At 40.8% G+C, this 26697-nt stretch overlaps 2 protein-coding genes across 4 annotated transcripts in view; one reads left to right on the forward strand and one right to left on the reverse strand.

Moving 5' to 3' along the window:
• LOC133613352 (MOB-like protein phocein) overlaps positions 1 to 3073 on the forward strand; it is a 30557-nt gene extending 27484 nt beyond the window's left edge. For both annotated transcript variants that reach the window (XM_061970841.1, XM_061970839.1), the window contains one exon: positions 2262 to 3073. In XM_061970841.1, coding sequence (XP_061826825.1) covers positions 2262 to 2396 — 135 coding nt within the window. In that variant the 3' untranslated portion in view covers positions 2397 to 3073. The remainder of the gene's footprint in view (positions 1 to 2261) is intronic.
• Positions 3074 to 3811: 738 nt separating this feature from the next.
• Positions 3812 to 26697, reverse strand: part of rftn2 (raftlin family member 2) — a 32468-nt gene continuing 9582 nt past the window's right edge. Inside the window, exons 2-10 of one of the 2 annotated variants that reach the window (XM_061970837.1) lie at positions 19547 to 19727; positions 18570 to 18605; positions 13030 to 13138; positions 11666 to 11843; positions 11367 to 11585; positions 7549 to 7655; positions 7298 to 7401; positions 5026 to 5107; positions 3812 to 4887 (exon numbers count right to left, since the gene is read on the reverse strand). In XM_061970837.1, the coding sequence (XP_061826821.1) occupies positions 4690 to 4887; positions 5026 to 5107; positions 7298 to 7401; positions 7549 to 7655; positions 11367 to 11585; positions 11666 to 11843; positions 13030 to 13138; positions 18570 to 18605; positions 19547 to 19727 (1214 nt within the window). In that variant the 3' untranslated portion in view covers positions 3812 to 4689. The remainder of the gene's footprint in view (positions 4888 to 5025; positions 5108 to 7297; positions 7402 to 7548; positions 7656 to 11366; positions 11586 to 11665; positions 11844 to 13029; positions 13139 to 18569; positions 18606 to 19546; positions 19728 to 26697) is intronic. The other variant, XM_061970838.1, reaches the window with a different exon arrangement.

Consider the following 26697-nt stretch of genomic DNA (forward strand, 5'->3'; position numbering starts at 1 on the left):
GCTATTGTGAAGGGGAGGAGTGTGCTGCTGCTCTGAGCTATAAACTGACTAATTGAGGCAGTTAAAAAAAAAAAGAGAAAGAAATGAAAATCAGAACCTCTCAAGTTGCGACTGCTGTTTGTACATGGATCTTACATCGATGATGTCGTTCACAATAACACAAGCAGATGAAATGTGTTGTATGTGTATGGATTCTTCTAACTAGCTCTGCTTTGTAGTTTAGCCGCTGTTTCAAGTGGGCGTCGCCACATTGTTTAGTTCAGGGCAAAGAGGAAATATTGTTTACCTTTTTAAATGACTTCAATATCGGATGGGTACACCCCTATTATTGTTCAGTGATAATTACAGTGGCTATGTAAAAAAGTGGATAAAATAAACAATATTGCTTCTTGGAGACTGGCATAGACAAACACAGCTCATTACTATTAAAGTTACGGACACCCAAATGGCGCGTTTACTAAAAAACCCTTTGAAACTTTCTAAATTCTAGCATCAAAGCTAACACTTCCAATACACTTTTGTTGGACCTCCGAGATGTACAGCGGGGCAAAAAAGTATTTAGTCAGCCACCAATTGTGCAAGTTCTCCCACTTAAAATGATGACAGAGGTCTGTAATTTTCATCATAGGTACACTTCAACTGTGAGAGACAGAATTTGAAAAAAAAAATCCAGGAATTCACATTGTAGGATTTTTAAAGAATTTATTTGTAAATTATGGTGGAAAATAAGTATTTGGTCAATAACAAAAATTCAACTCAATACTTTGTTATTGCCAACAAAGGTTATATTACAGAGGTGAAACGATTACTATAGGTCTTTACCAGGTTTGCACACACAGTAGCTGGTATTTTGGCCCATTCCTCCATGCAGATCTTCTCGAGAGCAGTGATGTTTTGGGGCTGTCGCCGAGCAACACGGACTTTCAACTCCCTCCACAGATTTTCTATTGGGTTGAGGTCTGGAGACTGGCTAGGCCACTCCAGGACTTTCAAATGCTTCTTACGGAGCCACTCCTTCGTTGCCCGGGCGGTGTGTTTGAGATCATTGTCATGCTGGAAGACCCAGCCACGTTTCATCTTCAAAGCTCTCACTGATGGAAGGAAGTTTTGGCTCAAAATCTCACGATACATGGCCCCATTCATTCTTTCCTTAACACGGATCAGTCGGCCTGTCCCCTTAGCAGAAAAACAACCCCAAAACATGATGTTTCCACCCCCATGCTTCACAGTAGGTATGGTGTTCTTGGGATGCAACTCAGTATTCTTCTTCCTCCAAACACGACGAGTTGAGTTTATACCAAAAAGTTCTATTTTGGTTTCATCTGACCACATGACATTCTCCCAATCCTCTGCTGTATCATCCATGTGCTCTCTGGCAAACTTCAGACGGGCCTGGACATGCACTGGCTTAAGCAGGGGGACACGTCTGGCACTGCAGGATTTGATTCCCTGTCGGCGTAGTGTGTTACTGATGGTAACCTTTGTTACTTTGGTCCCAGCTCTCTGCAGGTCATTCACCAGATCCCCCCGTGTGGTTCTGGGATTTTTGCTCACCGTTCTCATGATCATTTTGAACCCACGGGATGAGATCTTGCGTGGAGCCCCAGATCAAGGGAGATTATCAGTGGTCTTGTATGTCTTCCATTTTCTGATAATTGCTCCCACAGTTGATTTTTTCACACCAAGCTGCTTGCCTATTGTAGATTCACTCTTCACAGTCTGGTGCAGGTCTACAATTATTTTCCTAGTGTCCTTTGACAGCTCTTTGGTCTTGGCCATAGTGGAGTTTGGAGTCTGACTGTTTGAGGCTGTGGACAGGTGTCTTTTATACAGATAACGAGTTCAAACAGGTTTATTAATTAATACAGGTAACAAGTGGAGGACAGAAGAGCTTCTTAAAGAAGAAATTACAGGTCTGTGAGAGCCAGAGATCTTCCTTGTTTGAAGTGACCAAATACTTATTTTCCACCATGATTTACAATTAAATTCTTTAAAAATCCTACAATGTGAATTCCTGGATTTTTTTTCACATTCTGTCTCTCACAGTTGAAGTGTACCTATGATGAAAATTACAGACCTCTTGTCATCATTTTAAGTGGGAGAACTTGTACAATCGGTGGCTGACTAAATACCTTTTTGCCCCACTGTATTTCAAATGGAGAAAAAAAAAATCCAATGATGTGACATTAAACAAGAGCGTGACGGGAGGAAAGAGACGGAGCGTCATGATCATCATGTGTTTCTCTCACGTGCGTGGACAGAATGAAACATTCCTGTGTCACCGCTTCACGCGCTTCGTGATGAAGTACAACCTGATGTCCAAGGACAACCTGATCGTGCCCATCCTGGAGGAGGAGGTGCAGAACACATCGTCGGCCGGTGAGAGCGAGGCCTGAAGCTCACCGGTAAAAAGCAAACAAGAAGGGAGACAGGAGAAAGAAACGCACACACACACACACACTACTGTACAGTGTACTAAGACTCCTGCCTGGTTACTTGCTACCATAGTCACCTGTGTCTAACCTGCAGGAACCGTTAGTGTACCTTCCTTGTTGGCCACGCTGTCCCCCGTCTCCTTTAGGGCACACTTCATCTTTTCAGCAGCTGGATTTGCAAAAACAAAACAAAAGTAATCAGTGATGGATGTAGTTGACACGCACCTGACAGCCATGTAAATAATCCCCAATCATCACCTCTCTGCTAGCTCTCCTTTTCTGACGGTGCTTCTTCACTCTTTTTCTACGTCTGCTTCGGTTTGCGTCGTCTCGTTTGGAGGGGAAGCTTCTTTTTCGCTGTCCCGCTACGGTGATCAATCAATGAGTTTATGTATGATTGCTAGGGAAAGACAAAAGTAGGCGTGTCTCGTGTGCTAGAGAAGAACTTGTAGTTTACTCCCAAGCGGAATATTCTTCGTGTTCATAGACCAATGTCTCACACCGCCTCCCTTGCATTAACTTATTTTGTTAATCCAACCCACATTTTTTTTTTTTTGGTTTTTCAATGGACTAAAAAAGAATTTTGTTACTGTCGACATTATCTTGATGTCTGTTAATAAAATACTTATTATTCTGGACCTGGCCTGGGAACTTTAATTGGCGTGAAAGGACAAATGAGGGGTAAATAACACTTGTGTTTATTGCAACAAACACCATATCCACAACAGGAAGCAAATTGTACAACTCAAAAATGACAAGTGGAGATATTAATACTGACATGAGAGGAACACTGTACGTCTGTTTTTAAATGTTTTTTTTTCTCTACAGTAGCAACATTTTCATAACATGTTTATATACTGTATACAGTACAGGCCAAAAGTTTGGACACACCTTCTCATTCACAACCCCATTGATAAAGCAAGAAATTCCACTAATCAACCCTGTGAAGTGAAAACCATTTCCGGTGACTACCTCTTGAAGCTCATCAAGAGAATGCCAAGAGCAAAGCAGTAATCAGAGCAAAGGGTGGCTATTTTGCAGAAACTAGAATATAAAAGATGAGGTGGCGACTTGTCCAGCGTGTACCTCGCCTTCCGCCCGAATGCAGCTGAGATAGGCTCCAGCACTCCCCGCGACCCCAAAAGAGACAAGCGGTAGGAAATGGATGGATGGATGGATAGTTAAGTACATAACTCCACATGTGTTCATTCATAGTTTTGATGCCTTCAGTGACAATCTACAATGTAAATAGTCATGAAAATAAAGAAAACTCATTGAATGAGTAGGTGTCCAAACTTTTGGCCTGTACTGTGTGATTATACATATATATATATATATATATATATATATATATATATATATATATATATAACTCCAGATCTATCCTTTGACATTTTTTTCAGTTTTAAATCAAAGAAAAAGTTTTTGTTATGTCAAAAACACAAAATATGCAAGATTTTCCTTGCTCAAAAATGGAAATCCATTTAGAAGATCTCGTTTGATGGCTTTAGCTTTGCCATTTCTGGGGGGGTTCCTGGAACTTAACTCCTGGAAAAAGATACAAGAACAACTGTAGATGAAATTATTGTACAAATTATTGGACCAAAAGTTGGTAGTTGTGAGAAGCATCCATTGAAAAAAAGACTGTCGGTACCATGAACACAAACATCGTAATACTGTTTTGTACGAGAACTATGTGGGCAAAAGTATTGGGACAGAAAGTGAAAAGTGAAGAAAATGTGGACTTGTTCCCCATCTTTGCATCTGTAGAACTTTCACTCTTCTTGCAAGACTCTCTACAAGAGTTTGGAGTGTCTGTTGTTTTTTTAATTCCTCATTTAGATTTTTGGGGTTGTTAATTCCACACCAGACTCGCCCAAGCCTGCCTTGTGCAATGGAAACAGGACAGGAGCCTCACCCAAACTGTCCCCACAAAAAAGGATGCAATGTTAAGAAGAATTAGTCATGAAATCATGATTTGTGTTGCTATCTTGTTCAAATGTGAGTCTGATGGCCTCCTGTGTTCCAGGAATGTAAACAGGAGTGTTGGAATGTTTCAGGACATCTTTGAGGGTAACAAAAGGGAACCATTGTCACTGTGCAGAAATGACGGGAATGAACCTTCTGGAACAAAAGTCACCTGAAGCGGTGATTGTCCTCTCATTATGGCTTCTGTTAAAAAAGTGCTTCCACAGTGGAGGAGCAAGGAGTCAGGATCTTCCTCCATCCGGGACCGCCTGAGCGTCACAGAGGCTCACATGCAGGTGACCTCCGCTTTCCCCTCGTCCGGATCAAAGCCGCCCTCCTCCAGGTGTGACAGAGAACTGGGGAACCCGCCTACGAATACCGGGAAGCCGCCGATGCCCCCGGCCGCGGGGGAGAGCTCTTCCCTGGGCGCGGCGCTGCTGCCGGACCGGCTCAAGGAGCGACTGGCCACCTCGCTGTGCACCACCTGCAGGTACACAGTCATTTTATGCACTGATTGGGGAAAGGTGTAAACACCGTGAATGACAAAATAGTTTGAAAATCATATGCAGTTCCAACATAGGCCACCAGGGTGCAGTGTAGACAGAAAGTTCCATGTGCTTACCTGGTTCCTGTGGTGTGATGCTGCCTGATTCCTGACTGGTCTCTGAAGAAACACCACCTGCTTGGTGGCAAGATTCCCATCACTGACAGAGAAATTAAGAATTAGTAAGGAGGCCCTTTACGCTTTGTTTATGGAGGTTAAGTCATGTCTGTTATAATTATTTCAAAAATTCAGTTTATGAAAATTCAGTGCATACAAAATTTTGTGTATTAAAATTCATTGCAGTAAAAAAATCAGTGCAGGACAAGTCAGTGTAAAAAATATTCTGTGCGTAAAAATTTTTGTGCATTTAAGTTTGTATAGAACAATTCAGTGCAGAAAAAAACGGTATAGAACAATTCAGTGCATAGAAAAATCAGTGTATGAAAATTAAGTGTAAAAAAATCCATTGCGTAAAAACACAGTAATAGAACAATTCAGTGCAGGAAAAAAACAGTGTAGAACAATTCAGTGCATAAAAAATTTAGTGCAGAAAAATGCAGTGTAAAAAAATCCATTGCATAAAAAACAGTGTAAAACAATTCAGTACAGAAAAATTCAGATCAGAAAAGAATCAGTGTATAAAAATTCAGTGCATAAACAAAATCAGTGTAAAAAATTCAGTATAAAGAAAATTCAGTGCATAAATATTTGTTGCTTCAAAAGTCACCTCATTGCTTCAGTCTTAATTTACCGGAAGTGAGTCTTGAATTATGAAGTAACAAATATTTCTGCACCGACTTTTTACACACTGAATTTTGCTCACAAATATTTAATGACACTGTCAGCATATTTTGATGCTAAAAACTTCCGTTTACAAAATTCAGGTACATAAATTCAGTGTCGAAAAAAAACCTAACTTTCGTAACATCCATCCATTTTCTAACGCTTGTCCCTTTCGTACACAAATTAACCTCCATGCCTATTCACTTGCCACATAACAATTGGTATGTTTACATGCGCTAAATGAGTCTGGTTTCTCAAATAATTTGGTTTCTTTTGCTTCCACGTGTTTGAGAGGCCGCCAAACCTTTGAATATGTTTTTCCTGTTATTTTAATATGCAATTTAAACATGTCATAAATGTTACTATAACATTAATATAGCTGCAGAAGTTCAATAATAAAGTTGCTCCAATTAGATGAATGTCTAACCACCTACACCTTGTATTGGCTATAATTACATTTGTTGTTGTTTTTATTGTAAACATTCCATAAGGTGGTGCCACATTTACATGCTATGACAGTGACATTTGAAAAGTGTAGCATTTTAACAATAAATTTAAAAAAAATCCAATAATAAGAATACAATTCTAATCTGTGGCTGCCTGAGGCTGAGCCAATCAATGTCCACGGTACTGGATAGCACGTTCTGATTGGTTTGGTGTTATCTAGTGGACAAAAATACTATAGTATTGATATTTTTTGTTCAAGTAGCCATTTTTGTGCTTTAAAAATGCTTGATTTAGACCAAAAATATGGAATAATGCTTAGAAGAACAACAACTTTTGAGCGTAATGGGAAGACTGTATGTGGACATTCTATGGAGGTGAATTTGTGTCTTCTTTTCGACATTAAATTTAAGTAACCGAAATTTCTTGCGTTTGAATTTTGTTAACTGATTTTTTTTTTGTACATCAAATTAAAAAAAGAACAGTGTTTTAAAATTCACTGTATAAAATTCCGGGTATGAAAATTCAATGTATTAAAAATTGTGACACGGGTCTTAGGATAGGATAGACTTTTATTTATCCCAAAATGGGCTTTTTTTATGCCCTCTTTTTCCAAGTTCCACATCATGTGACTTCAAACTAGACATGAATTGATTTACGTGGACAAGTTGAAAAACTTATTCGGGTGTTACCATTTAGTAGTCAATTGTACGGAATATGTACTGAACTGTGCAATCTACTAATAAAACTTTCAATCAATCAATCAATAGACACCTAATTGGCTGGTTCTGAGTCAGGATCGATTGCTTCGGTCTTAATTTACTTGCTTTCTGAAGCAACACATTTTTCGACACTGAATTTTTTTCAATGAAATTTTATGTAAAATAAATGAAATTCACAAAATTCAAATGCAAACAATTCAGTTACATAAATTGAGTGTCAAAAAAGCTTTGTTAATAAAGACACTAATGAACCTCCGTACAATTCATTCTTCTATCATGAAATGAAATATAAATAACGAGCATCAGTGGAAAAGGAGCATTATTATACATTTAAATCCCTTTTTTTTTGGGTGTATTTGTGTTACGGAGAAGAAAAAGGGATATGCTGTTTGCATGTTTACCTGTCATGGCGGATGATGGGCGTGGGCAGCACGCACATGAGCAGCCATCCAAACTCAGCCAGTGTGTGAAGGAGGGGCCCGTAGTCGGTTTTCACGTTGGAACCCTGCACAGACGCCACGCCCTTGCTTAAAAATACAAACAGTGCACAAACGCGACCTAACTGTGCTCCAATAAACATCACGGCATATCTTAGCAAATTCCAGACTCAGCAGAAATCTTGTAATAAAAACATATCGAGGTGTTTTCTGACCTCGATGACGGTCCACTGCTCCACCACGATAGTGTCGTTGGCGGGAGGGGCGGTGCTCTTTTCCTCGTACACGAAAAGGCCCTCCAGCGACCGCGGCACAGGCTCGCCTGAAACGTAATATTACTATTATCATTTTTTTGCAAAGACTCGAAGCGGACATTTTGACCAGAAACCCACAACGCTCTGAGATATCGTCATCAGCGTGAAGAAACAGGAAGTGAGACGCTTCTAAATATGAACACAGTGCAGGGATTGGTCATAATCACAACAGGAAGAGAAACAAGAATCCCTTTTATTTTGGACATTCCAAATGGTGTCAGAATCACACTCTCCTTGCCTGTGGACTCTCAGCGTGCACCAACTCATTTTGCACCAGGAAATAAGTCTCTTCTCATTTTGTGTAACCAGACTCTCATGCCAGGACTCTGTTTTTGATCGTGCGCCGATTATGTCTGCCCCAGCACTGACTCAGTTTGCTATCATGCGCGGACTGCGTTGGCACGAACTCTGTTTGCACTCGTAAGCGGACTCAGTTTTTGATCAATTGTGGGCTCCGTTTTGACTTGTGTGCGCGGACTCAGTTTGCAATCGTGTTCGCACTCTGTTTGCGTTCATCTGCGGACTCAGTTTGCTTGTGCGCAGACTCAGTTTGCTCTTGACTTCATTTGCAATCGGCGCAGACTGCATTTTCCCGTGCCTGGACTCAGTTTGCTTGTGCACAAACTGTGTTTGCAATCGTGTGCGGACTTAGTTTGGGATCGTGCGTAGACTCAGTTTGTTTTTGACTCCATTTGCAATCGTGTGCAGACTACATTTTCCCATCTGCGGACTCGGTTTGCTCGTGCGCAGACTCAGTTTGCTCTTGACTCCATTTGCAATCGTGCGGAGACTACTTTTGCTTGTGCCTGGACTCTGTTTGCTTGTGCGCAAAGTGTGTTTCCTTGTGCGCAAACTGTGTTTGGGATTGTGCGCAGACTCAGTTTGCTATCGTGTGCAGACTACGTTTGCTTGTGCGCAGAGTCAGTTTGGGATCGTGCACGGACTCTGTCTGCCTGTGCATTGACTTTATTCGCACTCGTGCACGGAGTCAGTTTGCGTGTCACTCCGTTTGCGATCGTGCATGGACTCCTGTTGCCCAAGCTCTGACTCCATTGGCGCTTGTGCTGACTACATTTGCGCTGACTCTGTTTGCGCTCATGAGAACACTCGGTTTTCGATCGTGTGCGGGCTACGTTTGTACTTCCTCGTGGAGTCTGTTCGTATTCTTGCGCAGGCTCTGTTTGCCCAAGCCAGGACTCAGTTTGCTTGTGCGCAGACTAGAGATGTCCGATAATGGCTTTTTTGCCGATATTCCGATATTGTCCAACTCTTAATTACAGATTCCGATATCAACCGATACCGATACATACCTGCCAACTTTTGAAATCAGAAAAACCTAGTAGCCAGGGTCCAGGGGCCGCAGGCCCCGGTAGGTCCAGGACAAAGTCCTGGTGGGGGGTTCAGGCTTCGCCCCCCGACGCAAAATGATTATTAGCATTCAGACAGGTTAAAATGTTGCTAAAACCATCACTTTTCTATCAGTCACAGTGACTTTTCAAAACAAAAATATTACAGCAAAAATCATATGGGTTGATTGACATGTTTATTTTGTAAGCTAACTTCAATAGTTTGAAATTATTTTGACAGTTAATGCCAGTTATCCTGTCAACCTTTCACAAGACTTCAATTTGTTAATTGAAAGTATAAACAGTATAAACACTTTTTACAGTAAACAAATGGTAAAACAGTACTAAACAATTCCATTAAAAAAAAAATTGGTGTCATTATTAACTTTCTGTCCAAGCTTGTATAATCTACTGCCTTGTTCAATTGTATAAAATATTCTGTGCCTAAAATTCACATTTCTATCACAATTATCATACTGTAAACATGGTAAGCTAACTTCATTAAAATTAATAGTCCTGTCAATAGCATGGAATTACAATTCAAATGTAGTTTTTTTGTAAGCCTTTCAAAAGAATTCAAAATATGAAAAATTAATGAAAATTAATTTAAGCCATCAGACACTTGAAAAGTGGCACATCACATCTCTAATGTAATCATTTTAACTTTTCAACAGAAATAGCACTGCAAAAATATTAAGGACATACTTCTGTATTTTGGTAGTTATGCTGTCAACATTTAACAAGATTTCTTCAACTTGGACTTGAAAGCATAAATAGTATAAACACTTTTAACAGTATAACAGTACTAAACAATTCCAATAAATAACATTGGTGTCATTACCTTTTTGTGGCTAAAATCCGAAAAACGTTGAAAGTTTTCCACTTGTATCGCTAGCAACGGCATTAGACTTGTGTTTTTTTGTCCCAACGTGGTCTTTTACATCGCTAATTCCTCCGTGTCCGATCGAAAAATCTTGTCTGCACAAGGTGCAATTCGCGTAGTTTTCACCCTTTTTGGAACGGATAATTATTCCCGGATAGGCTTTTGAATATTCTTCACGGAATGACTGCAGTTTTCTTTTCGGTTTAAGACTCGTTTGCGATTTTTCTCCGGCTGATTCCATGATCGTTCGCTCGTTTGGAAACAATGGCAACAGGTGCCTCGTGCTTGGCAGCGGTGCTATAAATAGCCTCGCGCATTTAAAAAAAAATTTTTTTTTTAATTAATGAAAAACCGTATTTTTTATCACTGCAACCGTAACCCGGAATAGGTTGATGAAAACCGTACTAATTACGGGAAAACCGGAGTAGTTGGCAGGTATGCCGATATATACAGTTGTGGAATTAACACATTTTTATGCCTAATTTTGTCGTGATGCCCCGCTGGATGCATTAAACAATGTAACAAGATTTTTCCAAAATAAATCAACTCAAGTTATGGAAAAAAATTGCCAACATATGAATTTATTATTGAATTCACAAAGTGCATTCTTTTTTTTAACATGCCTCAAAATAGCAGCTTGGAATTTGGGACATGCTCTCCCTGAGAGAGCATGGGGAGGTTGAGGTGGGCGGGGTTGAGGTGTGTGTGTGGGGGAGGGGGAGTATATTGTAGCGTCCCGGAAGAGTTAGTGCTGCAAGGGGTTCTGGGTATTTGTTCTGTTGTGTTTATGTTGTGTTACCGATGTTCTCCCGAAATGTGTTTGTCATTCTTGTTTGGTGTGGGTTCACAGTGTGGCGCATATTTGTAACAGTGTTAAAGTGGTTTATACGGCCACCCTCCGTGTGACCTGTATGGCTGTTGACCAAATATGCCTTGCATTCACTTGTGTGTGTGAAAAGCCGTAGATATTATGTGATTGGGCCGGCACGCAAAGGCAGTGCCTTTAAGGTTTATTGGCGCTCTGTACTTCTCCCTACGTCCGTGTACCACTCCGTACAGTGGCGTTTTAAAAAGTCGTACATTTTACTTTTTGAAACCGATACCGATAATTTCCGATATTACATTTTAAAGTATTTATCTCTAGCGCAGACTCCTTTGCTCGTGACTCCGTTTGCGATCGTGTGTGGACTACGCTGGCATGGGCGTGGTCTCAAGTTGCACAAGCGCGAACTCTGGCGCTTGGGCGCAGACTTCGTTTGTGTGGACACTGTGCTCGCACAGTGCGCACGTGTGTCTTTCCCTAGGCACGCAACGTTCCACCATTTAAACAGACGGGCCAGCAACTCCCCACCTTTCCGATTGGTCACTTTAAACGCCTACTGTCTTGCGGAAGTGTGAGCGCAGAGTACGGTTTCTATGCCCACAAATGTTGGCACCGTTTTGACGTCATAATTCCAACCACAGTGCCACAGGAGCACGAAGACGCTGACCTCTGGGCGTGTCCCAGTAGACGAAGGAATCCACCAGCGACCAGCCTCGGCGGTAGTAGGCTGCCGTCAGCTCCAGCCAGTCGGCCTCCAGGGCGCTGACCACCTGACCCTTCCTGGACACGCGCATAGAGAGCGCCCCCTGGTGGTACTGACAGGCCAACGAGTCCAGAGGGGCACAACCGGGAGCCCAGGAGTGGAAGAAGACCAGGAGTCGCATGTCTGGAAAGAAAGAAGGAGTTTGATGCAGATCATTGAAAGAATATTTGAGAAGACGACGTAAAGATGATGCGTCCACAGACCAGGACTGTAGGTGTTCTCCTCCAGCTCCTTGTCTCCAGGTGGCGTGCGAGGGGGAGACTGCGGCGGCGAGTGACAGCCCCCCTTAGGACTGTGCATCCTACCGCCATTGCTCAGACCGCTCACCTGCTGGAGGACCGAGCCCACGAAGCGAACTCCTCCTCGGGCACTGCTGTTCACCTTCAGGAGAGACCAAAAAAAAAACAACTAGAGATGTCCGATAATGGCTTTTTTGCCGATATTCCGATATTGTCCAACTCTTAGTTACAGATTCCGATATCAACAGATACCGATATATACAGTCGTGGAATTAACACATTATTATGCCTAATTTTGTTGTGATGCCCCGCTGAATGCATTAAACAATGTAACAAGGTTTTCCAAAATAAATCAACTCAAGTTATGGAAAAAATGCCAACATGGCACTGCCATACTTATTATTGAAGTCACAAAGTGCATTATTTTTTTTAACATGCCTCAAAACAGCAGCTTGGAATTCGGGACATGCTCTCCCTGAGAGAGCATGAGGAGGTTGAGGTGGTGGGGGGGATAAGAGGTAGCAGAGGGTGTATATTGTAGCATCCCGGAAGAGTTTGTGCTGCAAGGGGTTCTGGGTATTTGTTCTGTTGTGTTTATGTTGGTTACGGTGCGGATGTTCTCCCGAAATGTGTTTGTCATTCTTGTTTGGTGTGAGTTCACAGTGTGGCGCATATTTGTAACAGTGTTAAAGTTGTTTATACGGCCACCCTCAGTGTGACCTGTATGGCTGTTGACCAAGTATGCTTGGCATTCACTTGTGTGTGTGAAAAGCTAGTATTTTGTGATTGGGCCCGCACACAAAGGCAGTGCCTTCAAGGTTTATTGGCGCTCTGTACTTCTCCCTACGTCCGTGTACACAGCGGCGTTTTAAAAAGTCAGAAATTTTACTTTTTGAAACCGATACCGATAATTTCCAATATTACATTTATCGTCCAATAATATCGGCAGCTCGATATTATCGGACATCTCTAAAAAAAAAAACCCATTCCAGATTAAAATGTGTGCAACGTTTTTTTGCTTGTAGACGCAGCGAGGACAAATTAAGTGCACTACTCAGCCGCAACCAGCAGAGGCGCTGCTGAGTCAGTCTCAACTGAAGAGAAGTTGAGCTACAGCGACTAAAATCTCCTATGGAAGCATTATTCTTCCCCTCGGAAACAGGAGTTCAGAACATTTCCATCTCATTAATATATTCCCTGCAAACCATGGGGAATTTACTCAAATGTCTTTGTTCGTGTGGACTGCGGCCGATTTTCAGTCATGTATGAAGAACATGGCTTGCCTTCAAGAGAAGTTACGCTGACTTGACAATTGACGTGAGGCTCACCCTGTCGATGAGCGCTCGAACGGTATCGCCCGTCAGCGAGTCCCCGGGTAGCGGCCACTCCTCCACCCTCAGCATGGGCACACTGTGACACATGGACGCCGTCTGATGACTGTAAACAACAACAACAAATTCACAGTTTTTAAATCAGATTAATAACACTTTTGAAATTGGATTAATCACGATTAATAATGTTACGACAAAACTTGTTGTCAATAAAAGTACGACAACATTTCCGCATTGTTTGTTGTCGATGTACTTGTAGCATTCTTGCTAGCTCAAAAACATGTTTTGCTGTAAGACGCTATTTTAAACTTGTTCTTTAATAAGAGAATTCATTGTTGCAATGTATGCAAATTCACTCGGTTTTATCTTAAAGGGGAACTGCACTTCATTCATAATCTATATGTGGGACAAGAACATGTCATACCTGCCAACTTTTGAAATCAGAAAAACCTAGTAGCCAGGGTCCAGGGGCCGCAAAATGATTATTAGCATTCAGACAGGTTAAAATGTTGCTAAAACCATCACTTTTCTATCAGTCACAGTGACTTTTCAAAACAAAAATATTACAGCAAAAATCATATGGGTTGATTGACATGTTTATTCTGTAAGCTAACTTCAATAGTTTGAAATTATTTTGACAGTTAATGCCAGTTATCCTGTCAACCTTTCACAATACTTCAATTTGTTAATTGAAAGTATAAACAGTATAAACACTTTTTACAATAAACAAATGGTAAAACAGTACTAAACAATTCCATTAAAAAAAAAATTGGTGTCATTATTAACTTTCTGTCCAAGCTTGTATAATCTACTGCCTCAATTGCGTTCAATTGTAAAAAATATTCTGTGCCTAAAATTCACATTTCTATCACAATTATCATACTGTAAACATGGTAAGCTAACTTCATTAAAATTAATAGTCCTGTCAATAGCATGGAATTACAATTCAAATGTAGTTTTTTTGTAAGCCTTTCAAAAGAATTCAAAATTTGAAAAATTAATGAAAATTAATTTAAGCCATCAGACACTTGAAAAGTGGCACATCACATCTCTAATGTAATCATTTTAACTTTTCAACAGAAATAGCACTGCAAAAATATTAAGGACATACTTCTGTATTTTGGTAGTTATGCTGTCAACATTTAACAAGATTTCTTCAACTTGGACTTGAAAGAATAAATAAATATAAATATAAAACTTCATGACATTTTTCAAATTAATAAAGAGTAATAGAATAGTATGATAGTTATATGTTACTTGTTTTGAACATGTTATCGTTATCACAAATAAAAATATATACTGTACACATAAATTATTTTTGATTTGATTTATTGTTTGTAGTAAAAGATTTACTTAAAATGTTATGTTTTGTGAGTTTTTTTATGCTACGAACTGTACTTACTGGCGATGTAAACCGAAGGAGACATTTCCGTAATGAAAGCTGCAACACCCTTTTTATATCCCATCATCACTGCAGCATTATCGGCAGCAAAGCAAACCAAATTCTGCCAAGGAATTTCGTTTGAGTCTATTTCTTCCGCGAGTATTTTGTAAATGTTTTCGCCTGTGGAAGCCGTATTGCATTCCCTCAAAGACAGAAGTACTGACAATACTTTTCCAATGTCGTCATCGAAATATCGAACACAAATGGGGTACAGTTTTACATCGTCATAATCGGTGCTGGCGTCAGTCGACATGCTAAATGGTTCCGTCTTCATGACATCGGCGATACTTTTTGAGGATTCTGTTCCAAGACACTGAATAATGTTTGATGTTTTGGTTCGACCACATCCATATTTTTTGGCGATTTTCGAGTCGGGAAACATTTTCCGAAATAACTGTCCCATGTCAGTGCGATTGGAAGTCCATGCTCAATTATTGCCTCCGTAAATAAAACTTCGGCATTTATCACATCCAAAGAATCTGTTTGGGCGACGAAAAACGTTGAAAGTTTTCCACTTGTATCGCTAGCAACGGCATTAGACTTGTGTTTTTTTGTCCTAACGTGGTCTTTTACATCGCTAATTCCTCCGTGTCCGATCGAAAAATCTTGTCTGCACAAGGTGCAATTCGCGTAGTTTTCACCCTTTTTGGAACGGATAATTATTCCCGGATAGGCTTTTGAATATTCTTCACGGAATGACTGCAGTTTTCTTTTCGGTTTAAGACTCGTTTGCGATTTTTCTCCGGCTGATTCCATGATCGTTCACTCGTTTGGAAACAATGGCAACTGGTGCCTCGTGCTTGGCAGCGGTGCTATAAATAGCCTCGCGCATGGCATTCGGAATGGCTCGATAGGAAGTTACGGGAAGCAGTGTCGATTGTCATTGTTACGCGATTTCGTGAATAAAACTTTTTAATTTTTTATTTTTTTTAATTAATGAAAAACCGTATTTTTTATCACTGCAACCGTAACCCGGAATAGGTTGATGAAAACCGTACTAATTACGGGAAAACCGGAGTAGTTGGCAGGTATGACATGTCTTTATTTTTCTTTTTATGCATTCTAACGCGTAAATAGACGCGAGTAATAGGTAGCTAACAAAGGAGCTGATTTAGATCTATCTATTCCACCTATAAAGCGCTCTAAAAAAACATCCAAAAGCTTCCATCAACGTTTTATATACACGCTGTAAGTATTAAGGGTGTAACGGTACACAAAAATTTTGGTTCGGTACGTACATCGGTTTAGAGGTCACGGTTCGGTTCATTTTTGGTACAGTAAAAAAACGACAAAATATACATTTTTGGGTTATTTATTTACCAAATTTGTAAACAATGGCATAACATACATATACACAAAGTGTCCATTGCCAGGGTTAATGTGGTCAACATATATAATAATAAGATAAGGCTCAGAATGGTTTCTTAACAAAACCTTTCTACATATAAAGTGCTTTTTTTGATTGATTGATTGAGACTTTTATTAGTAGATTGCACAGTGAAGTACATATTCCGTACAATTGACTGCTAAATGGTAACACCCCAATAAGTTGTTCAACTTGTTTAATCGTTAATCAACATTAAACTGCCTCAAGTTGTTGCTCAGATTAAATAAAATGACAAAACTTTTCTTCTACATATAAAAAGTGCAACATTAAACAGTTTCAAGTCAACTCAGCCTCAGATTAAATTTTCTCCCCCCCCCCCCAGCCTGGCTAACTTGGCAGTAAGAGGATATATGGGCTAGGGATGTCCCGATCCAGGTTTTTGCACTTCCGATCCGATACCGATATTGTTTTTGCACTTCCGATCCGATACCGATACTGACCGATACTGGCCTATCCGAGCATGTATTAAAGTTTAAAGTTATTTAGCCTACTTAGTTGTCAGAATCATGTTGAAAAGGGTTTTAGTACTCTTGATAACAACTAGCCAGCTGAATTAGGGGAGTTTGAATAATACACAATATTTGGTAACAAGAAACTGACCTGTTTATTCAAGAATAAACACAAAATAGACAAAATTATACATGACAAACAGAAATGGCATCATTGAACTAGGGCTGGGCGATATGGCCTTTTTTTTAATATTGCGATATTTTAAGGCCGTATTGCGATACACAATATATATGTGGATATTTTGCCTTAGCCTTGAATGAACACTTGATGCATATAATCACAGCAGTATGATGATTATATGTGTCTACATTAAAACATTCTTGTTCATACTGCATTAATATATGCTACTTTTAAACTTTCATGCAGAGAAGGAAATCACAACTAAAAAAATCACTAATTTTTTCATACGGTGTTGATATGGAAATGTTTGCCTCGGCATTTTGATGGTGTGGGCGTGTGGCACCGAATGGAGATAAGCGTCTCGACAGACGTTACAATATTTGAACAATGATGACGAAAACTGTTTTCTCTGTCGTGTCCGTGTGTCGAAAATTGTTATGCGCTTTTTGTTTTATTTGATTTTGTGCGTGGCATGGATTTGCCGTACGCAGAGGACGCTTGAGCAGTGCGCAATTGCACAGGCGCGCACCTTTGCGGCTGCGCTAGCATCACAGCTAACGTTAGCCATGCTGCTACCTCTCTGCTCGGGGAGGACGTATACGTATGACGTGACAGTATGTGACATGTGTAAGAAGGTGCGCTTGCTGTCTGTGAGAGGGAGACACAGAAAAGAGTGAGAAGAGCCTGTCATGTAATGGCAGCAGCTAAAAGCAACTGTGTGAGAATCCACAGACCTGTGGATGTGTTGAAGGTGTGCTGGAAAATGCGGAACGGAAATTAGGGAGCAGCAGAAAAGTGGAATGTATTATTTAAATCGGTGCGTTGGAAAACACGGACCGGAGTTTGTTTTTTTTAAACTGGATTTGGATCGGCATTTTTCCATGCCTTGCCGATCCGCATTTTTTGGCAAATATCGTCGGCCGATCCGATCCAAATATCAGATCGGGACATCCCTAATATGGGCTTATTGTTCTTCCACCATAGAAGTGGGTCAAAATCTAGTTTCTAATGCAATATGGTCTTAAATATGCTGCTATAAAAAATTTTTGTTATTGCTTTAGCCCTGCCTGACTCGCCGAGGAGAGGCTGCTTGAATGCGGTGGTGACGCTTCAAATGGGTTAGCATGTTTGACGTGTTGTCAGAAGCAGCTGCTGAACAATGTCGGCAAACCTCCGTCCTCCATTGTTGTATCGCGCAGCCAAAGTGTTCCCAAACGGGAGATCTTAACGAGGCAGGAGGGTCTTCCAGCTCTGGCTTTTACATGTTGTCGTAGACCGTTAGCTGCTAGCATGCCGTGTGTTGTGCCTCGGTGTGCATTGTTTACACAACGTGCGTTACGCTACTTAATATGTCCGTGTGGAAACTCGTTCGGTACACCCCCGAACCGAACCGGAACCCCCGTACCGAAACGGTTCAATACAAATACACGTACCGTTACACCCCTAGTAAGTATGTATGTAATGTAGTAACATTCATAATAACATGTAATATTTACGTATTTTGCTAATTTCAAGTATACAGCGGTGGATTGATTTTACAGATGCATAACAACGTTCGCTTTTCCCTTCAACAACTGCTAATCATGGCAGACTTTATGATAGTACTTTGGGACAAATTATGATTTAGAACATGGGTGTCAATGACCTTTAATTATACGCAGCATTTACTTATAGACCCAATGCAAACAACCTTCTCTAGTCATGGTGAAAAAAATAAAAATCCAACCAACACAAAATGTCAACAGACATGGTCACACACAACATAGTAAAACATTTCTAAATTACACCCATTTAAATCCATTACAAAGCAAATGCAAAACACTCTCCACACTTATCCATGTTTTGGTTGCTTGATATTTTTGATTGATTACAAAACATTAAGGAGACGGAAGTTAACAAGGGAGAAGTCCAACTTTCACATTCCTTGCATGGAGCAAGAAGAGAAAGTAAAAATCAACAAATAAAAGAGGAAAATTCACCTGGACAGTATGGCGGTTTTTGAGATTTTTAAAATGGGACCAATGTGGTCTAAATGATGCAAGACCGGTAATACCACACCACCTTCGCCGCACTCACCCTTTAGAGCACAGCCGTAACTTCCTGGCACTAAACCTGCAGAAAATAGTTATTCTCAGATTTCTCTATGTTTACATTTTCACACTTTGCACTATTTTGTTACACTTTATTAAACATTTATTACATATTCCTTATGTTTGCACCTTCATTTTAAGAGCTTATTGTTAAGTGTTCAATGTGATTTTGCAATTTTTTTTAACATAGTTTGAGTTTTTTCCATGCTTGTGTTGACATTTCTTTTCTGCCTTAATAGCTGAGGGATTATAATCAGAGGAAAGTTACATTTGAAATAAAAATGTTTACATTTAATATATTTTCCTCCTGATAAGTTGATTGGCAACACTAAATTGGCCCTAGTGTGTGAATGTTGTCTGTCTATCTGTGTTGGCCCTGCGATGAGGTGGCGACTTGTCCAGGGTGTACCCCGCCTTCCGCCCGATTGTAGCTGAGATAGGCTCCAGCACCCCCTGCGACCCCAAAGGGAATAAGCGGTAGAAAATGGATGGATGGATATTTTCCTCCTGCTCCTTATTTTCCATAGGTCATAAAAATATCAATAATTATCGATATCGACCGATTTAAAACACTTATATCGTGACACAATTTTCAGCAATATCGCCCAACCCTACGAGGCAGAGAAGTTATTGGGGGATTACTTCTAAAGGAGAAAATGTGTCTTTTGGATCTTTTGTGACACCAGTCTTGGGACTTTTGTGACAAGGCAATAGAAAAAAATGAATGAATGAATGCCAACCAATCGAGCCCTCACGCTATTGGCTGCTGATTCCTGTTGTCAAGTGTCTTTCCAGCCAACAGAAATGAGCGTTTCAGTCAGACAGGCCCTTTACCAGCGTGACCTTCTTGCATAGTTCCGCATGAAATATGCAGCTAGCGCCATCAATCATTCATGGAATTACTCGACAGTTTGGCGAGAGCGCACTTTGGTTTGGATTTTTGGAAGTTTGAAGTGAGCCTACCTTAATCTGGGCCGGGCCAGGACGATGCGGTAGAGCAGGCTGAAGGGGAGCGAGCGCGTGCGGCCCACAGACAGGATGATGGGGTGCAGGGCGGTCAGGACGTAGCCTTGCGTGTAGTACGGCTGCAGCGCCTGGGGCAGCTCGGCCAGCGAGGAGACGTACTGCACTGTGGGACGGCTACCTACAACATGGCGGGGTGGAGGACAAGATCCGGGTCAACCAATGCTGTGATAGCGCTAACTGCTGAGCCAGCATTAATAACAACAAACATGACTTTCACACCGCCAGCTGAGTGGCCATCGCAACATTTCAAAGCGCATGCAGATGTAGATACTGGCATGCCCCGAGTTTGCCAAGATACCTGTGACGGCGGGGGTGTGGTCACCACGACGTCATCGCCTAATTTGCATAATCTGCTATGATAATAGGATTTAACAACAAATATGTTATTAATAATTAGTAGGGGTGTAACGGTACACAAAAATTTCGGTTCGGTACGTACCTCGGTTTAGAGGTCACGGTTCGGTTCATTTTCGGTACAGTAAGAAAACATCAAAATATACATTTTTTGGTTATTTATTTACCAAATTTGTAAGCAATGGCTTTATCCTTTTAACATTGGGAACACTAATAATTCTGCCCACGTTAATAAACATTAAACTGCCTCAAGTTGTTGCTCAGATTAAATAAAATGACAAAGCTTTTCTTCTACATATAAAAAGTGCAACATTAAACAGCTTCAAGTCAACTCATCATGCTTAATTTATTACAGCATTTGGGAAGCCTGTAGTTGATGTTTGTTATGTAAATGTTATATTTTTATCAACATGTGATAGCAGGGGGCCTGCTATTCAAAACTAGGCTGCTCCATTACTAATGATTAATGTAACTATAGCTGAAAAAATAGTACAATAGCAATAGGAGAGACTATTCATCCCTGAACACCATGGAGTTCATGTAGGCTTAATGATGCACTTACATTATTATATCAACTATCAGAGACAGAAACTCTTCATTTAACATAATGTCCTTTTTTGCTGCTTCAACACAGCTCAATCAACACAGAAAAAGGTAAAGTGAAATAACAGACAGACAGGGCTTTGCTGTCCGTAACACACACACACACTTCAAAATGAGCTAACGTTACGCTAAAAGCGAATTAGCCTTCACCTCAAGCCAGGACTGCGAGCGAGCTGAGCTGCCTTTTATATTTCTAGAAGGTCAACGGGCTCATAGTGATGTTACTAGTAGTTGACTGGGAGGTGTTTATTATCATTTGGGGAGAGTCCGCTGCCTGATGCTTACCTGCTAAACGCTAAGCACTGACTACATGCGCTCTGAATACGCACTGCTGATTGGCTGTTACCGCTCTGTGTGTAACCAATCAGATGGTTGTGTGGGTGGGACAATGCTGGGTGCTGTGTAGAGGACTGACAGAGACAGGCAGAAAGAAAGCGGAGCAGCTTGTTAAGACTTTAGCTTAGGCGGCTACTTTATATGTTCGTGTGGAAACTCGTTCGTTACACCTCCGAACCGAACCGAACCGAACCCCCCGTACCGATACGGTTCAATACGAATACACGTACCATTACACCCTTAGTAAGGAAGTAAGGCCAAAAATGCGCCAGCTAAGCTTAATGCTAAGATAGATTGGCTTTGCACTAGCGATTTTACGTACGTGGTGATTTCAACACCTCCAAACTTGTTATGAAAACTACAACTCGGTTGCACGTTACAAACAGCTGGTGCGAATTAATTACAATACTTACAGTATTAACACTTTTTAGGGTGTAACAAAATACTAGATTTAGGCGTAAACCATCTTACTTTAATACTATCTCTGACAGGGTAAACTAACTTTCAATAAGCAGAAAAGGAAACTTTTTTTCGGGAATTTTAAAACCCATTGTTCTGTGCACTTCTCATAGTCATTCACATCGACGTCCCACTGGGGTGAGTTTTTCCTTGCCCTTATGTGGGCTCTGTACCGAGGATGTCGTTGTGGCTTGTGCCGCCCTTTGAGACACTTGTGATTTAGGGCTATATAAATAAACATTGATTGATTGTTAAAAACCAGGGAGCAAAGAAAACATAGAACCCGCTCGATTAATTTATCGACGATTAATCAAAACTGTTGTTTGTTGAAATTGCGATTCGATTGCTAAGGTGCTAATGTTAGCTCTGTCCATGACCACACCTCAGTATAAACTTGCAACCTTCCTCCAAGCTGAGGTCAGTGAAAGCCTTACGGAAGACTCCGCCTTAAAAAGTATGTCAAACAGCTCCGCCCCCTTTGAGCTCTTGAGCAGCCCGGTGGTGGACAGCTGTGAGACCAGCGGAACCCCAATGAACCCAGTCACTTTACTGGCATTCCTGCGGGGACCAACGCCCCGCCCTGCTTGCCTTGCTGTGCGGATACACAACAACAACAACAACAACAACACAACATTCCACAGCTGCACACCGGACACACAAGTCACTTTTACGACGACTCTCGTTACACTTTAGCACAGAACCGTGGAATACTTGTCTCAAATCGAAACAAGGCCGCGTCCAATGTGTCCCCTGAGGACCACACACACACACACACACACACACACACACACACACACACACACACACACACACACACACACACACACACACACACACACACACACACACACACACACACACACACACAGTGTTATGAGGAGCAACACCCCCTCCCATCCTGCTGCCACTGGCTCTGTCAAAGCACACTGAGGCCTCTGTTCAGGGCTGTGAAGGAGCAACAAAAAGCGACGGCGGACAAAATAAAAGCACTGACGGAATAGCAAAGAGGCGGAAAAAGAAACTGAGGTTCGGAAGAAACAAGAGGCGTCTCATTATGCCGTGACGGATCGGCCGCGGCGACGGGGGCGGGAGGGTGTTTTAGAGCAAAGTGGATTTTATGAGTCCATTAGTGAACGGGAGAGTTTTAGGAAGGAGTGAAGAGGAGAGATCTGCCCGGCAACCAGCAGATCGGGTAACAAGTGAAGTGTTAGCAAAAGTTGCGCCACGCTAGCAACCGCAAATCAGATTAAAATTGATTCATAATGTAAATATTTACATACACATTTTACACACAGTAGCATTAAACACCAACTTACTACTTTTTTTTTTGTCACATGCTGAAAAAAATTGGTTTGCTAATGCAATGTAGACTATTACGTCAAATCTGCCCGGCAACAAGTGTGACACATAATGGTATCAGCGGGCTAATACACGATGCTAACATCTAGAGATGTCCGATAATGGCTTTTTTGCCGATATTCCGATATTGTCCAACTCTTAATTACCGATACCGATATCAACCGATACCGATATATACAGTCGTGGAATTAACACACTATTATGCCCAATTTTGTTGTGATGCCCCGCTGGATGCATTAAACAATGTAACAAGGTCCTTCCACTATGGAAAAAAATGCCAACATGGCACTGCCATATTTATTATTGAAGTCACAAAGTGCATCATTTTTTTAACATGCCTCAAAACAGCAGCTTGGAATTTGGGACATGCTCTCCCTGAGAGAGCATGAGGAAGTTGAGGTGGGAGGGGGGGTAGCGGGGGGTGTATTGTAGTGTCCTGGAAGAGTTAGTGCTGCAAGGGATTCTGGGTATTTGTTCTGTTGTGTTTATGTTGTGTTACGGTGCGGATGTTCTCCCGAAATGTGTTTGTCATTCTTGTTTGGTGTGGCGCATATTTGTAACAGTGTTAAAGTTGTTAATACAGCCACCCTCAGTGTGACCTGTATGGCTGTTGAACAAGTATGCCTTGCATTCACTTGTGTGTGTGAAAAGCCGTGGATATTATGTGACTGGGCCGGCATGCAAAGGAAGTGCCTTTAAGGTTTATTGGCGGCCTGTACTTCTCCCTACGTCCGTGTACACAGCAGCGTTTTAACAAGTCATACATTTTACTTTTTGAAACCGATACCGATAATTTCCGATATTACATTTTAAAGCATTTATCGGCCGATATTATCAGACATCCCTAATTTGAGTTACATGCTAAAAGTATCTGCATGCTCATGGCCGCTAGCACACGATGCTAACATCGATTCCAGCAACAATCTTTTTTTTTTGTACATTTGGTCACAAATCCAAATATTGAAGGAATACATTCATAACTCAATAAGAAATGTTCCTGTCAACAAGCATTTCTACAAGCAAAAGTTACTAATTGAAGCGTTTGCAGCGACCGTGGCTCTGCGCTACATGCTAACATGCTAAAACCACAATGCTAACATACCACTTCTAGTCATTTAGCGAACATTAATTTTAAACAGTTTGTTCAAATCCGTCTTAGTAGTTTGTATAACACAATGCCAACATGATAAAATCACTTAACAAAATTGTACACAATTTAATGGTAATCAAATGTACTGTATATCCTTGTTAGGTTAGCTTGTAAACCTGCTAACACCAGCATTAGTTGACGAAACAGTTAGTTATCCCACTTACTTTATTTGGTCAGGTAGCTAATGCTCAATCCATCAATGTTTATTTATATAGCCCTAAATCACAAGTGTCTCAAAGGGCTGCACAAGCCACAACGACATCCTCGGTTCAGATCCCACTTCAGGGCAAGGAAAAACTCAACCCAGTGGGATGACAATGAGAAACCTTGGAGAGGACCGCAGATGTGGGTGATCCATAGTGGAGCTAACATAATAGTGAGAGTCCAGTCCATAGTGGATCTAACATAATAGTGTGAAAGTCCAGTCCATAGTGGATCTAACATAATAGTGAGAGTCCAGTCCATAGTGGATCTAACATAATAGTGAGAGTCCAGTCCATAGTGGATCTAACATAATAGTGTGAGAGTCCAGTCCATAGTGGATCTAACATAATAGTGTGAGAGTCCAGTCCATAGTGGATCTAACATAATAGTGAGAGTCCAGTCCATAGTAGATCTAACATAATAGTGTGAAAGTCCAGTCCATAGTGGATCTAACATAATAGTGAGAGTCCAGTCCATAGTGGATCTAACATAATAGTGAGAGTCCAGTCCATAGTGGATCTAACATAATAGTGAGAGTCCAGTCCATAGTGGATCTAACATAATAGTGTGAAAGTCCAGTCCATAGTGGATCTAACAGAATAGTGAGAGTCCAGTCCATAGTGGATCTAACATAATAGTGAGAGTCCAGTCCATAGTGGATCTAACATAATAGTGTGAGAGTCCAGTCCATAGTGGATCTAACATAATAGTGTGAGAGTCCAGTCCATAGTGGATCTAACATAATAGTGAGAGTCCAGTCCATAGTGGATCTAACATAATAGTGTGAAAGTCCAGTCCATAGTGGATCTAACATAATAGTGAGAGTCCAGTCCATAGTGGATCTAACATAATAGTGAGAGTCCAGTCCATAGTGGATCTAACATAATAGTGAGAGTCCAGTCCATAGTGGATCTAACATAATAGTGTGAGAGTCCAGTCCATACTGGATCTAACATAATAGTGAGAGAGTCCAGTCCATAGTGGATCTAACATAATAGTGTGAGAGTCCAGTCCATAGTGGATCTAACATAATAGTGTGAGAGTCCAGTCCATAGTGGATCTAACATAATAGTGAGAGTCCAGTCCATAGTGTATCTAACATAATAGTGTGAGAGTCCAGTCCATAGTGGATCTAACATAATAGTGTGAGAGTCCAGTCCATAGTGGATCTAACATAATAGTGAGAGTCCAGTTCATAGTGAATCTAACATAATAGTGTGAGAGTCCAGTCCATAGTGGATCTAACATAATAGTGTGAGAGTCCAGTCCATAGTGGATCTAACATAATAGTGAGAGTCCAGTCCATAGTGGATCTAACATAATAGTGAGAGTCCAGTCCATAGTGGATCTAACATAATAGTGAGAGTCCAGTCTATAGTGGATCTAACATAATAGTGAGAGTCCAGTCCATAGTGGATCTAACATAATAGTGAGAGTCCAGTCCATAGTGGATCTAACATAATAGTGAGAGTCCAGTCCATAGTGGATCTAACATAATAGTGAGAGTCCAGTCCATAGTGGGGCCAGCAGGAGACCATCCCGTAACTATGCTAAACCGTGCTAATTTGGCAATTTACACGACAACGCGACATTATCTCGCCATCAGACTCTTGCAAACGCCGCTGGGCGGGGGGCGGGCGTCCACGTGTGCGCCTTCCTTTGCCAGATTTAATAAATCAAAACCCCAACTTTAATCTGAAATAATCCAGATGAGCAGATTAAAAAGAGATTATAGAAAACTGCACTCCTCACTGGAAATGATGACAGACACACACGTATCTTCATAAATGGGACAGTGGACAATGGCCGTCATCTACAGTGTAAATCTGACTTTTATTTTTAGTTTGTGGTGTTTGTTTGTGGAGTGCAAATAAAGGGCGACACACTTCAGTAGTCATGTGTTGTCTGGCTCCTCTTTTCCCTGTTTATTCTTTGTCTACGAGACTATTATTGTTTTCCCCCTATTATGGGCAAGAACAACACACACTTTGTCTCACTCACTGCAGAGACTTTTTACAAGAGGTCAAATTTGCACACAAAAAAAACATCTCTACGTACCCAAATTGGAATAGGTTTAGCATTTTTGGATACTTCTGTAAAACATAGAGGCATACGTAAAATTGATGTTTTATTTGCATATAAGAGTAATACAAAAAAAACAATTAGTATTGGATTTTCCCCTTGAAAATATTATTTTCTTATTTGTCATTATAAAAATCCCACATTTCCAGGAATTTCACATATTCTAGGATTTTTTGTACCATGCAAACTGATTGAACATTTTTTTCAAAAGTCCACATTTCTCAACTGATACAAACCATTCCACCAATCAAGGCTACCGTAATTTTCGGAGGATAAGTCGCTCCGCAGTATAAGCCGCACCAGCCGAAAATACATAATAAAGAAGGAAAAAACATATATAAGTCGCACTGGAGTATAAGTCGCATTTTTTGGGGAAATGTATTTGATAAAAGCCAACACCAAGAATAGACATTTGAAAGGCAATTTAAAATAAATAAAGAATAGTGAACAACAGGCTGAATAAGTGTACGTTATATGAGGCATAAATAACCAACTGGTATGTTAACGTAACATATTATGGTAAGAGTCATTCAAATAACTA

The sequence above is a fragment of the Nerophis lumbriciformis genome, linkage group LG13 (assembly GCF_033978685.3).
Source record: "Nerophis lumbriciformis linkage group LG13, RoL_Nlum_v2.1, whole genome shotgun sequence".
Taxonomy (NCBI): Eukaryota; Metazoa; Chordata; class Actinopteri; order Syngnathiformes; family Syngnathidae; genus Nerophis; species Nerophis lumbriciformis.